This window comes from Megalops cyprinoides, chromosome 22 (assembly GCF_013368585.1).
Source record: "Megalops cyprinoides isolate fMegCyp1 chromosome 22, fMegCyp1.pri, whole genome shotgun sequence".
Lineage (NCBI taxonomy): Eukaryota > Metazoa > Chordata > Actinopteri > Elopiformes > Megalopidae > Megalops > Megalops cyprinoides.
The window spans coordinates 19,120,626-19,138,055 of record NC_050604.1 but is presented as its reverse complement, the minus strand read 5'-3'; the positions used below and the strand labels follow the sequence as shown (position 1 = coordinate 19,138,055).

At 47.6% G+C, this 17,430-nt stretch overlaps 3 protein-coding genes across 4 annotated transcripts in view; 1 reads left to right on the top strand and 2 right to left on the bottom strand.

The window, feature by feature from the left end:
- Positions 1-284, top strand: part of wdr19 (WD repeat domain 19) — a 19,951-nt gene extending 19,667 nt beyond the window's left edge. The window contains exon 37 of the mRNA XM_036517260.1: positions 1-284. This exon is cut by the window's left edge and continues 518 nt beyond it. The gene's annotated coding sequence lies outside the window, so the exon portion shown is untranslated.
- Positions 285-1,371: 1,087 nt separating this feature from the next.
- Positions 1,372-12,416, bottom strand: rfc1 (replication factor C (activator 1) 1). Its single transcript, XM_036516875.1, has 25 exons — positions 12,328-12,416; positions 10,855-10,968; positions 10,423-10,489; positions 10,093-10,209; positions 9,212-9,513; positions 9,003-9,077; positions 8,804-8,881; positions 8,481-8,580; positions 7,813-8,147; positions 7,602-7,709; positions 7,036-7,215; positions 6,718-6,822; positions 6,164-6,602; positions 5,745-5,857; positions 5,400-5,514; positions 4,898-4,986; positions 4,652-4,789; positions 4,250-4,345; positions 4,002-4,100; positions 3,650-3,804; positions 3,450-3,567; positions 3,074-3,219; positions 2,506-2,719; positions 1,965-2,153; positions 1,372-1,628 (listed from the first exon to the last, which is right to left on the bottom strand). The coding sequence occupies exons 1-25, from the start codon at positions 12,331-12,333 to the stop codon at positions 1,527-1,529; spliced, it is 3,600 nt and encodes a 1,199-aa protein (XP_036372768.1). The 5' UTR covers positions 12,334-12,416; the 3' UTR covers positions 1,372-1,526.
- Positions 12,417-13,599: 1,183 nt separating this feature from the next.
- rpl9 (ribosomal protein L9) lies at positions 13,600-17,230 on the bottom strand. Of its 2 annotated transcripts, XM_036517143.1 has the most exons (7): positions 17,153-17,230; positions 16,907-17,022; positions 16,654-16,749; positions 16,383-16,515; positions 16,022-16,102; positions 14,402-14,519; positions 13,675-13,753 (listed from the first exon to the last, which is right to left on the bottom strand). In XM_036517143.1, the coding sequence occupies exons 1-6, from the start codon at positions 17,196-17,198 to the stop codon at positions 14,413-14,415; spliced, it is 579 nt and encodes a 192-aa protein (XP_036373036.1). In that variant the 5' UTR covers positions 17,199-17,230; the 3' UTR covers positions 13,675-13,753; positions 14,402-14,412. The 2 variants fall into 2 exon arrangements, with proteins under 2 accessions (XP_036373035.1, XP_036373036.1); XM_036517142.1 differs by lacking the exon at positions 14,402-14,519 and having other exon boundaries at positions 13,600-13,753.
- Between the last annotated feature and the right edge of the window lie 200 nt (positions 17,231-17,430).

Genomic DNA, 17,430 nt, shown 5'->3' with positions numbered 1-17,430 from the left:
CAAACGGTTTATATTCACACAAGCCGCCACGTTCCGAAAGGGTCAGCTGGGGTCAGCTGGGGTCGTCTGCATCAGCATGTGGGGGAGACTGTCTGAGCCTGGGACGCATGCAGAACCAAACTGCCCTTTTGGAAAGAGTGGCACGGGAGTCCACACCACCACGGCAGCGTCCATGTGATGTCTGTGGCCAGCTGGTGAACACTGTAAAACTGTGCTGTAAGAATATGGACCCCATATCTGTTATGGCTTTTGTTCAATGACAGTAAGCAGCTGTCTTAAAATATTGCACATGAATCATGTAGTCTATATATTTTTACTGTAAAATATCCACATTGTTATGTATTTTTTAATGACTCTGTATGGCTTTATGTATATAGTAGATGTTTGTATTGAGGCATTTTGCCTTTGATATGAGATGTGATTAAATATTTTTGTGTGCGACTTACATGGGTTACAATTTTACATTTTATCCAATTTATACAGCTGGATACTTACTGAGGCAATTCTAGGTTAAGTACCTTCTGCAAGGGTACAGCGGCAGTGCCGAGAGAGGAATTGAACTGGCAACCTTTCGATTACGCATCCTGCTCCTCATCACTACGCTACACTCGTGATCTGATTTTGTTTTTAATTACAAAAGTTTATCAAAGGCTAATTACCTGTTATTTCAGATTACATTCTACCCAGTGTATGGACAGAATGTAATGTAGTAGAAACATGGTTAGGCCTTAAAGGTGAATGGTTAGCGTCTACACTGAACCTCGTAAAGGACCCTGTAATCTTGGAAACCCCGCTGCTGAAATTCAACTCCCAAAACCCAGTATCACACCGCATGGCCAGCTATTAAACTCTTTATTATTGTCAGTTAACCTTAAACAAAAGGCATATACAGGAAACTCTGCAGTGTGCTCAAAGCACAGGAGCTCATGTTCAAAAGTACTGCCCCACACAGACACGACTGCTGTGGACCCACAGCTGAGCTCGGAAATACACGGGTGCACACAAGTTTGAAGTAAAAAGAGTAATAATACACTACAAATACATATTTACAGCTTGATCCTGTGGCAAACAAAATGCTCGCTGAGCCAACCATCACATTATCAAATCAATATCCATCAAAGCCATCACGTCTTACAGCAGCGGGAAAAGACAAAACCCTCAGGGTGCAAGCGCACATATCCTTGGCCCCACTCAAACCACAAGACCTGCGTCGGGACACACCCTACCCTCACTGCTACCGCTACCCCAAAGCATCCTTTCAACACCATGTACAAAGCATTTTGAGGAAAAAGGTCAACAATAGAAAGCTGTACACAGTATGGCTAACATCTCCTCATCCCAGCTATAACATGTTACGAGATTACTGCTGTTGGAACAGGTTACGCCTTACAAGACAGAGGAAGAGAGGAGTTGGGGTAGTGGGGAGGGGGGCGGGGCCCAGTCTTTTTCACAGCTGTGCTGTTGTGGTCCCAGTGTTCAGAGTACACACCTGAGCAGCGTTAGGGATTGGCCAAAGTGCCTGTCAATCACTTCTTGCCTTTTCCTTTCCCCTTCCCCTTCCCTTTGCCTTTGCCAGAATCCGTTGCTTTCTCCTGCTTGCTTTCCTTGGTTGTTTTTGCCTTCTTCTGCTGTAAGAGAGATGGTGGAATATTTAAATACGGCACAAGCACCAGATTAGGTGACACAGACAATGTACAGGATGAACAACTACATTAAAAACCTCATACCATATTACATTACATTCCAAGCATTTAGCAGACGCTCTTATCCAGAGCAGCTTCCAGCACAATAGAACATAAGTAAATCCATTCAAGTTAAATCAGCAATATCATGTTAAAAAAATAACAGACTCCTGCTACTGATAAGATTTTTATACATCCCATGTTTGTAACGGCTAACCAAATCGGCACGAATTGGACAAAGATGAGTTGGCATCATCTTCCTTCAGACGAAACCCTCCTCACCTTGATCATGGCATCGGAGGTGACTCCGCCCTCCTCTTCCTCCTCCTCCAGCTCCTGGGTGTCATGCTCCAGCCCCTCCCCTCCCAGTTCGGGTTCGACAGTGCCCCGCCTGCCTTTCTTCACCGTCTGCAGGGAGTAGGGGGTCAGGTGCGACTCCTTGTTGTAGGCCCGCGTGAAGGCCGCTTTCACCTGGAGGAGCAAACAGATTCATAATTATAATAACGTTTATGAAATATGAGCACGTAGGTGAGGAGGACCAATTCATGCAGAAGCAACTCAAAACATGGAAAGAAATCTTTCAGCGTTTGTTCCGCGTGGGGAAATTAGTCAAGGATAGTCAGTTGGTTCCACCTGTTGCTATTACTTCAGGACTCATACAGATTAATTTAAAGATTTAAAAAACCACGTTCTCAGTGGTCCTGCAAGTCACAGCTGATGAGGCCACGTTGGAAGGGTCCTGGTTCTCTGCCCTGAGAGCGAGTGTGCCGGGGGAGAGAGAAGCAGACCCACAGGGACACCAGTACAGTTGCCTCCCCCTCACCTTGGGGTCCAGTTTGGAGTAGGGCTCGGGCCGCCCCGCCCAGGTGCTGATCTCCATGATGTTGTCCACGTCCTCCCGGATGAGGTTGTAGTCATCCATGAGCTGCACGGCCTGGGGCGCCCCGTCCGCCCCCCGCTTCTCCAGGGGCTCCAGCAGGGCGGAGCGCAGGTAGGGCAGGTAGTCCAGGTTCACTGCGTCCTTACTGCTGTGCGTCCTGAGGGGGGAGATACAGGGCTGCTCATTAGCATTAGCGCTGTCACAGTCGTACACTCCTATCATGTGACTACAGAGCGTGTCACCCACTCATCTGCAAGGCAGCACAAGTTAACACAGGTGAATTATGGTTAGGGTTAGGAGAACAGAGCCTGAAGCCATGAATGGAAGGGTTTGCTAAAGGTACCAGGATTGTGTGTTTCAGGAATGAGTATGTGTGTGTGTGTGTGTGTAGGTGTGTATGTACGTGTATATGTGCTAATGTGTGAATATGTGTGTGTGTGTGTGTGTGTGTATATATGTGTTGGTGTAGGTGTGTTACTGCACGTGCATGAGAACAGGAGTAGCCGCTCACCGCAGGCTCATGTGAGACGCCAGCTCCTGGACGATGCGGTTGTGTTTGCCTGTGGAGGAGAACTTGCCCAGCCAGCTGGGGAAGGTGGGGAACTGACTCATATAGCCCCTCATCAGCTCTCCTGGCAGCACGCTGGCGTAGATCGCCTGGAAAACACACACACACACACACACACACACACACACACACACACACACACACACACACACACACACACACACACACACACAGTCAGCTGAGTGAAGACACACCATGAGAGGACCCTTAACTGACCCCTCCATACCCCACCCTTCTTCATGGACTCTAGCAGCCCACTGCTTTATTGTATTATATAATTCCCAGTGTGCAGACTGGAGCAGGTACGTCACCGTCTCACCTGCGTGGGCAGCAGTGACCAGGTCTGCTGGGAGCGGATCTTCCTGTCCACCAGGTCTCCGTCGCAGATGCTGTCTGCAGTCTTACTCAGCAGCACCAGGTGGTTCTTCGGGTTGCCACTGCAACATAAAGGGGGGTTATGCAACATAAACCACCCTCAGCCCAAGGTCCAGAAAAAAAAAAAATTTCCCCAGCACTTACTTTGCCGCGGCCGGGCGCACGTGCAGGTAGTTCTCCTGGACAAAGAGGGGCGCTAGCGAGTAGTCGTGGAAGAACAGGTCGGACTTGTCGATCAGGGACATGTGCGCGGCCTCCTCCCCGATGGCGAACACCTTGCGGCAGACATCGAAGGGGCCCTGGGCAAAGGATAGGATCGTCGTTACTACGCTCTACCCCACACTCTCTGCAGCAGGGACCTGCATGGAGCGGGCCTGCTCAACACCAGCTCCATACTGACACTGCCCTGCTGCTGATTCAGCACAGCCACACACTGAGCGAGCCAGTGGGCTTTATTCCTGGTTCCCCACAGGTTTAACAATATTATTTTAGTTACCAGTTTCATGTCCTTTCTGGCGTTGTTGGCGTCCGCTTTGGCCTGGTCGTAGGTGATGACCTTGTCCTTGGCTGACCACATGCTGAGGTTGTGCAGCACCTGTGACAGACAGCATGAGAGATGCTTTTACCTGGGGGTTTCTAACATTTACTGGTCAGGAAATTGCCATTCTTTGCAGGTCTGTGGTCAGAGTTCCCATGTGATTTTTGTAGGTGCTGTGTCTGGCCTCTCCTGAAGCAGACCCCTACCTGTCTGATGTCCTGATTAGACGCCAGGATAATTTCGTTGAGTGCGGGAGGCGGAATCTTCACGCCCTCCTTGAAAGCAATGGACATCATAGCGCCCTGCAGGGGACAGAGTAACACTCATATTCAATCAGAGAGCATTAACCTTTGAAAGGTCAAAGGTTAAAGGTCATAGACTTGTGTTTAACTAGGATGTGAATGAGGCTGTGTTCTGCTATGAACACAGCATGAAAAGGGGTGTGTTTTGAGGGTTTTTTAAACTTATTTTGGCTCTTGATTGGATGTCATTAGTATGGTCCTCTGGCCCTCATTATATGGTGGATGTTTTAGCTGTGGTTTGGTGAGGTAAGGAAGCAGCTCTCTGAGGTAAAGGGTCAGAGAGGGGTCAGAGGTCAGTCTCTGTACCTTGATCTGCTCGACACGCGGTCGCTGGAAGCGCAGGTCGAAGCAGTAATTGGCGAGGGAGCGGATCTTCTGGTGGTTGCGGTCGTTGCACATGCAGATGATGGGGATCTTTGACTGCTTGATCAAGCCAATCATTTCCTGTGGGATCACATCAAACACACAAACACGCACACTGGGTGAGCAAACAAATTAACACCACCGTACCCAGCATGGACACATATGTCTGGGAGGCGTGGTCAGCATTACCTGGATCCCGCCCCTGTCTTCGTTGCCAGCCATACCATCCACCTCATCCATAATGAGCACGTGCTTGCTGCTGACAGTCTGTGAAGCGCCTGCAGGGGGCGACAGAGAGCTCAGCAGGGGTACGGATTCCATACTGCTTCTTCAGACATCAAATACAGATTGACTTCATTTTCCAGTACAACTTATGTCATATGTACTTGACAGTGACTGAAGTGCATTTTCAGCCAATCAGTCATTGACAGTAGTGGTTATGACAACAGTAGGCAGTGATCAGGAGAGAGGTTTCATGAACTCCACCACAGGAGAATCTACGGCATACTTTTGATCACTGACACAATGATTAGCTGAAATCAGTCACTGCAATACATCTCAACGAATGATCCTCACCAAGACCAGAAAAGGCTCTGGTGAAGGGGTCTCTCATCATAAGCCCTTTCGATATTCGGGAGAGTCAAAGCTGAGCTCTGTCCCTCTGCAGGGAGGAACAGGGTAAGTATGATACCTGTGTAGAAGTTCTTGATGCTGGTGTTGTTCAGAGACTCTGCGATCACCTCCTTCAAACTGTTCTTACTCCGAGTGCAGCTAGCATTCATTTCCACATAGCTGTAGCCCAACTCCTGCAAACACACACATACACACATCAAACTTAAATTGCTGAATAAATAATTTGGTACAATAATGGGAGCTTCGAACTCCAAGTAGCTGTAACTCAGATCTCAGATCAGAAGGCATTACATGCTTAATTGATGATGACCAATGGCAATAAAGAATGAATAAACAGCAGTGTCGTTATAACATTGCAAACATGCTGTGAAGTCATAAAGTCACATAGTTGCACGGTGCTGACCTCACAGACTAATGCAGCAGTGGTGGTCTTGCCCACACCAGGGGGTCCCGACAACAGCGCCGCCTTGAACCCAGAGCCGTCGTCCTTCCCTCCGAACTTCCCAAACCTCGGAGCTGAGGAGAGCGAGGGAGGGTGGGAGACAGACACAGACAGACAGACAGACACAGACAGACAGACAGACACAGACAGACAGACAGACAGACAGACAGAGGCACTCAGTCACACACAGGCTCGTACTTCACCGATGAGCGCAAACGCTCCCACACTGCACACCCTGCGTAGCAAGGACTCTTCGCATGACACAGGAGCGCCACCATTTACTGAGGTGAAGCATTCACAGACTCGGGAACAATACTGACAGCACTAATACAGGAAAAAGAAACCTATTTAAGGTGCACAGGCACGCGGTAGGGGCATACCGGCAGGCTTTTTGTCGCCGGCGTGGTTCCGGTGCCAGTTCTGCAGCCAGCGGAGGAGCTTGTTGGAGCAGCTCTGGTCCCCCTGCTGGCCGATGAGTCCCTTCAGGGTTCGAGGCCGGTACTTGTCCACCCACAGCAGGCTGGCCTCTTCACCGCCGCTCACCGAGGAAGACTGTGACGGCAGTGAGGAAGAGGAGGAGGAGGCGGCGGCTTCGGTATCCCTCCCCCCGAAGGACAACTCCTTCCTGGCCTCCCTGCCCTCGCTCCTCCCGCCCCTCTGAGACAGCCTCCCAGGGGGCGTGGCCGTAGTGGGAGTCCTCTTCTTCCCCTTTGAAGAGGGTGTGGTTTTCTTGGAAGGGGTTTGCTTTTTGGGAGTGGACTTCTGAGGGGTGCGCCTGTTCTTGGAACGCTGTTGCTCAGGGGTCTTTGAGCTTTTGTTCTGAAAGGAAAAATAAAAGTAGGGAAATATGAAGAAATGTGCACTAACACTGTCCTCGGCCTGGGCTCCAGCAATGTTTCAGCTGTCATTTCCACGAGTGTCATCCGTTCCTAACCTCTGCCTCCGCAGCAATCTCGTACTTGGACTTCTTGCCTGGTTTGGTCCGTATGAGATCCAGCAACCCGTCTTCATCAATGATTTTGGTGCCAAATCCATGAGCCTGAGTAACACAGATTACATCAGGTATCTTAGGACAGACCAATCAGGAATCAGTCTGACCAGTAAGGTTGGACTAGAGGTGTGGAGAGACACAATGTCTTGAATAATTAAGGGCAGGGAGACAATGAGGGTGTGGGAGAGGAAAGAGTGGAGGAAAAGAGGAACAGTGGAAGGAAGGAATACACAGACAGGAAGAGGGGGGCGGCGCGCCCACCTTCTCGGTCTTGGAGGCCCCGCTGTCCCGGCCCAGCACCAGGTAGCTGGTTTTGCGGCTGACGTTGCCCGTCACCTTGCCCCCGTAACGCTCGATAAGGGACTTGGCGTCGTCCCTCTCCATGGACTCCAGGACGCCCGTGATGACGAAGGTCAGGCCCTCCAGGCAGTTCTCTGCACCCTGCATTACACACGCAAGACACGAGGCACTCAAATCGCACTCAGCACTGTGATCTGCATCATCTTAATGTCCGCGTCTCACTGTCAGAACTACACAAGCAGGGTGCCACTCAAATTACCGCTTTGGTTCCCAAGCAATAAAATATTTAGGTTCTCCTTTGCCGGATCTCCTTCTCTGACAATGCTGACAAATATTACAACTGGAAGGAGCGGCCAGATTCAGTCAAGGTAATACAGTATTAAACGGAGTACTGAAGTGCTCAGGTGGACCCGAATCCTCATGGAAAAGCCCTCCCAGAATTTGGGTGTTCCTGTCCTACGTGTGCAGGCAGTTCCTGTGCAGAGAGGTGATGAGATGCCCCACACACGTGCTATAATGTTCATTACCTGAGGGATTTCTTTGGACCCCAGCGCTCGAGGGCCCTCCCTGTTCAGGTAGCTGCGATATGCCTGAGAGTTTCCACGCTTCTTCTCCGAGTCCTCTGGGCTGCTGCTCTGCTCACATACAGACACAACAGACAACACCAGTCAGACTGACTGTGTGCTCCAGATCCAGACAAAGGAGAAAGCACAAAACATCCGCTGTCATATTTGTTACCTCTGCTTTCTTTGGAGAGATTTTCTCAGCCTTGGGTGTGGTCACCGTCTCGCTTTTGGGTGCAGCCAGGGGTTTTCCCGTTTTGGCACCCGGCCTCTCTGTGACAGAGGTGGACGAGGTCTCCTTTTTGGGTGAGATGACCATTTTGGACTTCTGGGAGAGGGGCTGTGCGGGCGTCTCCCTCTTCTTTCCGGCACTCTCTTCCTCGTCCCTCTTCTTCATCATGGCCAGTTTAGAGCTGGTCTTCACAGGTGAGGGCTTCTTCTTCGGGGACGGACCCTGGTCCTCCCGGCTGTGTGAGCTCTTCCCATTGGACCGTGCCTGAGAAACGGGGGCTGGAGTAGGAAACAACAACAAAGACAGCATCTGAGCCACATTCACTACTACCTCACCTTTAATAAAACTCCTCCTTAATACTACAAGTAATAACAACAATAACAAGTGTTTTCCTTTTAGGTAAAAATGCTCAAGAGCAAACAGGAAGATGATTTAAAAGAAATACATACATAAGGAACAGGAGTAAGAAATAAGAGAAACATGGAAAAAAAAGAAGGGGACATAGATGAATTAGAACCAGTAGAGGAGGAACCTGGGGAAACAGAGGCACAACGAAGGAACAGCCAGCCAGAGGAACGTGTTAGCGTAATGTGTGCTGGGGGAGGGCTCACATGTGTGCGAGAGGCCACTCCTCTGGGTCTGGGCCGGGACCGTGCTGCTCTTGGAGGGGGAGGTCGTAGAGCTGTGCCTCTCTCCTGAGTCCCTCCGTGCCTGCAGGAACAAGGCCACAGTCACTGGATGGGGGGAAAAGGAGCTGCCCTAATGGCTCTGACAGAGCTACATACACACTGTCAGTCACATAAACATACACTCACTCACTCTCACGCACATTCATACATTCTCTCTTACACATAAATGCATCTCTGAGGACTAGACTGAATAAGGGACATGGTGAAGAGGTGACAGATATACCCCAATGTTCCAGACCACTGACCTTTTTGGCCTGTGGGGCCTGGTCCAGCATGGCCAGGGTTCGAGCAAACTCTTCATCCTCATGCAACTGCCTCTCCAGCTGGGGAATCGAGAAAAGAGAGAGAGGCACACAGCCAGTGACATTAGGGACAGCTCGATATTGGGCCGATGTGATCATCGGATGGTGCTGCGCCGCAGTTAGCGCGACCGTGTGCGCTCACCTCCATGTCCTCATCCATCTGCAGCTGCATGGCGATGGCCTCGTCACTCAGGGAATCGTCATGGTCCTGCGTAACCTGGCAGAGAGCAGCAAAGCCGCACGTTTAACATTCTCATCTGGAGACTATGCACTGTGGTCTTTACTGAGAAGCGAACAGGCTTTTCCCAGTGTTAAGTGGTGTCCTGCAGGACTCTGAAACCAGACGCTCACCGTTTTCCTCTTGGTGCTGGCCACCAGCTTCTTGTCCGACCTCTGGACGCTGCTGCTGCCAAAGTAGTCCAGCACCGAGGTGGGCGTTTGCTTGGGCTGGGGCGGGGCCGGCGCAGCTTTAGGGGTGGTGGGCGAGACGGGGGACTTGACCACACCCTTTCCTGGGGCAGCCTGAGGCTTTGGGGGGGACTTAACAGCAGAGGACTTCTCCTTGCTCGATCCAGCCCCCTTTGACGCAAACAGCCCATTCTCTTTAGGTTTAGAGGGTTTCTTCAGGGACACAAAGGTGTCGCTGTCGGAATCTAAATACAGCAAGTCAAGACAGCCACCATAAACATCCTTATATCCTTATGCAGCTCATACATCCACAGTCTGTGTGAAATTTACTTAATACTTTCTGATCTACAGAATCGTCACAAGTTCAGTCAAAGCTTCGAATACAGCTGTACAGACATATCAGTCTGGATGTAGGCTGAATTAGAGGTTGACTTCCTGAAACTTAGAAACCACTCAATAACGCAAACCAAAGGTTTCAGAACCTCTGCCAACAGATAAATCAGAAATAGGACAAAACCACACCAGCAGCTGTAGAATGAGAAGTACACAAAGGCAGCTCAAATGGCAAAAAGGAAAGGCAAGTCTGGAAGAATGCGCTGCCATCTCCAAATGAAACAAAACAGAGGCTCAGTCCAGTTTAAAAGGGACATGATGACCTCCACATCCTGCTTATATCCATTATCAAGGCTGCAGTCCATTAAATGTCCAGAGGCTGAACACAGAAGAGCAGCACTGGGTCGTACTGATCTCACTGCTCACTCCAAATCACTGACGAACAGCATCACGCTCTCAGTACATTAGCATGCAGAGATCTTTAGTCCCACCTGTCTCAGAGATGTAATGGACTGGCTCATTCTTTACGGGGGGTGCGGGTTTGTGGGACTTCTCAGGCTCTTTGGGGGCCTTCTTGGGCTTCCTGTCAGTCTCTTCATCCTCTGAATCTGCAGGACAGGCGCACGGGTTTAGATACTCAGTTCTAAACATACCGGAGACCCACAGCGTTATGTGCTCCAATCCCAAAAATGCCTGTTTCAACCTAGAGCGGTCTGAATGATATTATAATGCGTATGCATCACTGTCATCATCATAATAAAGACGTCATCATGGACGAAGAACGAAGAGAACAGGCCCAGAGAACCCCAGAGGTGACCAACCTGAGTCTATGACAGCACGTTTCTTTCGCTTGGCTGATGGCTTCTCCTCAGACTTTGGGCTTTTACCCTGGGAAATAACAAGATACACACACAGATTCACAAATTACTTCCTGCTGACATTAAGACTAAAGCAGAAAGTGTCACAATTTTTCAAGATGATTCACTGTGGCAAATTTTCTGTTTATATCTCTCATATGCCAGCCACTATAAAAAATAACCTTAAACTGCAGAATACATTTAGTTTGTTTTGAGATGTTGCACACAGCCATTATCTTCAGCTGTAGGTATCAAATCTACAATGAGGAGATACAATGAGGCAATGTCTTAATGACATGTTGACAATTCCTGTCCTGTCTCGTCAGCTGCTGTATCTTCTTGAGGTTTTGGGGTGAACAGAGAGAAAAAAAGGCTGCCATCTTATTTCCCACTTGCCTTGGACCTAGTCTTCTTCTTCGCGGTCTTGAAGTCATCCTCGTCATTGAAAGTGCCATTCTGGGGAGGTTTCTGTGCTGCCGGTTTACAAGGTGCAAAAAATTTCCGGATGTCCTGAAGATACAGCAAAGCTTCACACACTGCACACCTTACACACTGATATTAGCTTTAATCGCACATACATGTTTACACATACTGTATATCGAAGATTGCATAAACTGTATATTAGTGCGAACTGCAGAGTCAACAGTATTTTGATCGAAACATTTGGAGTCCTTTGAAAGGTTCTATGATGTTTAGCAACATTAAGGGTCGCAGCTGCATGTTATAACACGAACAACCTTGGTGTATACCACCCATACAATGTAAAGGTTTGTTCATGTTCACACCAAACTTTGTTCTTGTTGACACCAAATTACCGTCCCATTACTACTCTATGTAAATATTACTTTACTTCTGCGTCAATGACATGTGGCTACATTACCTTGATGCCTTTTAAAGCTGTTAGCAGAGGTGGAAAACCCCGGCTTCAGAAAGTAAAAGTCCTACCATGTATTCGCTCTAGCCATTCACTAAACAAGGTGATTTCACTAATTAGCTCCTCTACCTGGCTGAAGAGTTGTGCTAATTAAATTCAGCTGGTGTAGTGCATGGGTGGAACAAATACGTGGCAGGACTTTTACTTTCTGAAGCCGAGGTTTTCCACCTCTGGCTGTTGGCGGCCAAAACACTACTACAATTCCAGTTACTATCTAACTTGTCGAAATTTCCTAACAACATACTGCACACGGTGCAGCTAGCACGTCAGCCCAAAAGCTGTTAATTACCGAGTGCACGGCTAAATACATTTCTAGACATTGCTCTCGCTAACCTGATTAATATGAAATTTAGCAATATTTCTTTTCAGATTCTGGATTTTCTTGCACTCCGCCAGCCAGCTGACAGGTGTAATGCTTCTAAGTTACATGCCTACTTAGCAAGCCAACAGTATGTCAATCCAAAAGTTATTCCATAAACAGCAGTTTATTGCTATCCCTATTCGATCAACCTACAATGCTGCATAATTTAAGAGGCCCTAATAACATCAGCTATTAGCTAAATTCTACGTAGGGAAAACATGCACCAGAAACTACGCGGCATCGCAACTCGCTAGCTAGCCCAAATCAATGTTTACTTCACTAACAGTAGGCCTGCCTAAAGTTATTTTTCTAGGATTATTGCAAAATATACCGAGAGATTTAGTGCAATATTTCCCAGACATATTGCGTACTCGAAAAATGTCAATCTAACCAGCGTGCTAAACCCGTCACTTATTCTACTTGCTATAGCTATAGCTCGTAATAGTTAGCTAGTTAGCAAACATATCTTTGCTCCAACCTTCACGTTTGATGCAGCTAGCTGTCGTGCATTATGAAAGCGGGGGTTTAAAGCTGGACTTTGATAGCCTATGCATTGCGACGATTAGCTACTCACCATCATAAACAAAATAAATCCAGTTTTTAATTACGGCCAGATTTAGATCACAATCCCTCCTTTTGCAAGCTTGCTTGGCGCCAAGTATGAATCTGCCAGGCGCTGTGAAATGACGCAAGTGCTTTCCCTCTCTTCTTGAACTCGTGAACGTGATCGCGAAAGTCAACGTAGGCTGTTGTCAAGGTAAGAAACTTAAGTTTTAACAAGCATCTAATGTATACCTGACCTTCCCGTCCTTCTTCTTAGATGCTGCTGAATGTTAACAGTGTTAAAACAACGTGCATCTAAAAGGGGTCATCCCACATAGCTATATGCATCACATGCAAGATAAGCATGATTTGGATTAAATGTACTGGAGTGCATCCCGGTGGTAAACTCCTATCTTTTTTAAAAAAAAAATAAATAAAGTCTGTTCATTGACAAGATGCACTTGACATGATGTGCTTGATGGTGAAATTGTGAGGGTTAGTTTTCCTCAGGCTGCTGATGCTGCACAACACCTCCACAGAAGTGAGCAGGAGACAGGGTGAAGACAGCTGGGGCCAGACCTTAAGCTGATGCTGGCTGGCTGTCTGCTTTCTGTGTCACTAAAGTGGAAATGAAGACAGTGCTGCAACCAAGAGGAAAAGTGTAGGTCACCTGACTTTTAAATACCTGTATCTGTGTGTGTACAGTTTAGGAAAATGAAGTGTCAATTCAGCACGTTTTTGATGCCAGCTATCACCTCCACTGAGATAATTATCATAAGTGTAGATTGATATATATTTGTTCTAATTCACCATAATTCAGTCCATCACAAGATTTCACCTTAAAATAAAAAAGGCATGGAACAGCTTATCAGCTGTCTTCAAGACAAAAATCTTTAATGCATTAATAGAGGGCAGACCCCCAGCATCTGTTTCTCATTTCTCTAGTCTTATTTCCTATTATAATATAACACTGATGTCAGCTTGCCATTTTAGTGACCAGGAACTGGCACTACATTTTTGGAGCACAGGGTTTATTCCAATATCCACTTGCCTGAATGAAACTATGCTACCCAGCCGCAACTGTAGCTACGTTCAGGTACTTGAAATGTAAGACCAAAGGAATGCAGTTTGTGGTGTTGCCAGTTTACTTTCTCTCACTTGCTTGTCCTGTAGAGTTATGAGCTGACTCCATCGCTTCCATTGCCACATGATTTAACTGTACCTACACAGAACAGGTTTCACTTAAAATCCAAGAGCACCTTTACCATGTACCACCACTAATCAGACACTACTGACCACCATGTTTGTATGGCTGAAAAAGTGACTTTATTGACAGTTGAGACAGATTTAAGCCTCCTGTTGTTCCAACACAGTAGTTTTCTCGCTGACGTAGATCCCGTCCAGGAACTTGCGGATATCCTTCTTCTTCACTGTCGTGGCTTGCTGGATCAGGGCAGCTAGAAAGGAAAAACGCGGTATGAGACCAGAGAACAGGCAGCATGCAACCGCAAGGAGGTCAGGGAGGGGAAAGGGGGTGTTCCCATTTTGTACAATAGGGGGTCTTGTAATGTTCCCTCCAAGTGTTTCAACAAGGGTTTCAATTATGGGATTCACATAAGTGCAGGACATGGGCTAAGTGTCAATTCTGCTTAAAATGATTAACCATGACCATTCTTTCCTTTATACAACAATTAAAATGACATCAAAATATCTGGGACCTAAGAGTAATCTTGTCAATAGTTTACATGCACAGACATTACAATATCTACCGGCTTTAAAGGAAGTTTTAACAGAGCAAATTTAAGACATGCAATCATAGATTCCAAAGAGGACACTGCTTCAAATATGCACAGCCGTTATCCTGCTCAAACTGGCTGAGCTCCATTTCCCTTCTCTTCCTGTAATGTAGAAATCTTGCACAATTAAAACCACCTTGCACTGACTGCATTCAAATATAGTAGATGTCAGTTATGATCCGGTGGACCTCAATACAATTAAATACACATCTGAAAAAAGCCGGACACGAGGAACAGACAGACACCATAATGACAAAAACAAAACAAAGGGATGGAAAGAGCCTCTGTGGCTCGAGGGCACACTCTAACCTCTACAGGGCTTATTGTTCCGGCTCCACTACCGTTCCCTTCTCGGACACGTAAATACCATCCAAGAACTTTCTGATATCCTTATTTTTGACTGTGGTTGCCTGCTGGATCAGAGCGGCTGGAAGAGAGAGGCTGGGGTGGTGAGAAGCGGCATGCAAAGAGGATCCCAGTCACCAATCACAGGGCACAGATTAAAGCAGGGAGGAGGGGGAAGAGAGGGGACAGACACCATCACAACAATCTGGATACAGTCAGCATGATTTAAGAGGTGTAAAGGCATCTGGGCTCATACTAGAGGGTGTAGGGAATTGGCTATATGGATACAACAGGAGTGGTGGTGGTGGTGAGGGGGGGGGGGGGTCTGCACTAAGGCATGTCTGATGCAAAGAGACATACTCCCCGACTGTATACACCTACTGAAAGGGGAACATGAGGATCGTTGCAGGGTATTGCAACCACCAGTAGCGTTTGCATGGCTTGTGGTTAAAACAAGTCACACGTCAAGGATATCAATGCGACAAGTCTCTTGGGATGTTTGTATTCATTAGTTAAACCTGACACATTGTTTCATTAATTTGTATGTTTTCACCTTTGAATTTCAACACCACCCAACAGGTGCTCATGAACATACAAGATGGGGTCTGAGACATGTCCAGAAAACATTCATTTCACTAGTAAGAGCCCAGGGAAATGGCATGTTCAAAACATCAGGCAATGCAGCACATAAGATTCAGAAAGTCCAAGAAATAGAGCACCCCAAAGGTCTTATTCACACAATGAGCTGCCCATCTTTGCAAGAAGCTGCTCATCTTTGCCAGTTCATGTTTAGTTAGATGGCATAGGTGTCCCACAAATAACACAGGACACCCATGTCAGCACTACAGGTATTTCATTCAGGTTGATCTCCAGACTTGGGTTTTGTGTGAATACAACCTCAGAACCAAGCTGAATTCCCTATTTTCCACATCAAAAGGAAAGAGACAGCCCACTGTGCAGTGAGACAGACCATGTCCCTTAAGCAGAAGGAATTGCAGGGAGAAAACAGGCAGGCTTGGGAAGGACTTTCTCCGTGTCTGCTGAACACATTATGCGTTCTCACCTCTGAACAATTAAATGTAGTAAGACTTAATACGGGCTTAAACCAGTGTCGCAGCAATCATGCCCTGAGGCAATAGGTCTGGGCTGTCATGCAATTCACTTTTAACTGACTGAATCTTAACTGAATGCTCACTGTCAAGGAAGCAATGTTAATGCACAGACTGTGTACATTTCTGCTGTGCATTTTCCCCTCTTAAACCATGTCATACAAGTCAGTCAAACCTTCCAAGGGTGAGACACTTAAGTAATCAATTAATGCATTTAACTGTGAGCGCAAAGAGACCACAGGGGCTCAGTGGCTAACTTGGTTAAATAACATTTCCTCAACTGTTCTTCAACTTTCCTCTGACACTTTCCATCACAACATATGCACAACCAAACGTGTCCTTTTATGCTGTTAGCTACTCCAGTGTGCCGGAATAGTGGGCATGTGCGGGAATGCCATTCTGAGGGGGCGGGGCCTGTCTCAGCATCACGATCCGCACACAGCTCCCTCACTGAGAGGACATGCCCGGGACTCACCCGAGTTGGACACCAGCTCGATGTCATTGCCCTCCAGCACCAGCTCGTCCTTCTGGGCAGCGGAGACAGTGCAGGACACACCTGGTGGGGAAGACAGGGTAGACACAATGAGACTCACCATAGAGACCAACTCCTAGACTGCCCCTTTCACCCCTTCATTGAAAGAGCCCTGAATGTGCATGTCTGACATCATTGAATGGGCCAGTGAGTCTGCTAACAGTATAGGGAAGGGGTACACACACAGCCCTTACTCAGCAGCTAGCAACAGTGGCATTCCGTGGCAGAAACGCACTGCTTCAGTTTCTGTGTTCAGCGGAGGGTCAGTGAATGGATTCTGAGAGAAGACGCCCAGCTCACTCACCTTGCCTCATGCGGACCCTGCGGATGTACTTCTCCCCCAGGAAGTTCCTGATCTCCACCAGCGTGCCGTTCTCCTGCATAACCACGTTGATGGGGAAATGGGCATACACCGATCGCATCTTGTAACGGAAGCCCTGAGGGGACATTCAGAGCCGTCAGCCTGGAGCTGTCCAACATCTGTCAGGTTAACTGCACATCCCCAGCCCTTCGAGGGGGGAGGACATCTTTGATAAGGACTGCATGTCCGAGGATGAGCCTCTTCAGCCACTTACCACTGTGACCCCCTTGATCATGTTCTGGACATGGCTGCAGATGGTACGCACTGTGGCCAGCTCCTTGCGGTTACCCCACCATTTGTCAACACGAAGCTAAGGAAACACCAGAAGATGTGAATGCACCACTTTTTCAAAGAAGCAGTTACAATCATTCCACTAAATGCTGCCAACCTAAACACCACTAATTTCACTGCTGACACCCTAGAAATGAAAATCAGAGCAGTCTAGCACATTCCAGTGACGGCCTTACCTTCTTCTGTTTCTTGCCCAACAGGCTGAGCTCCAGGTTGATGTGGTTGAACTCCCTGCGGAGGGTACCCCGTGGTCCTTTGACGATCACCGTTCTCCCTTTCAACGTCACATCGACTGTGACAGAGGAGACCAGGGAGGATTAAAATTTGTGGGACACGAAGTTTAATTAAGACTGCAGAAATTCAGACAAAACTGTGCTAACCACTACGATGTCTAACAGCAAGACTCGTTCTTCAAAACATACCGTTGTCGGGGATATCGACTGTCTGGTTGCTGAGAATGGTCTTCATTCTGAGGGTTAACACACACAGAACACGTTAACCGTTTAGCGATTTAGACGGCAACAAAAAAGTCTCGATGTTAGCAATTATGCTAACCGGTGATCGAAGTTTGAACCCAGCTTCACACGGTGAATACATATTCTAACAATTAAGGTTCTCAAACAAGATTAGCTTTTCAAATGTGTACAATCTAGCAACTAATACGTCCTGTTAGCTACTGCAGCTAGTTGGCTAGCTACTT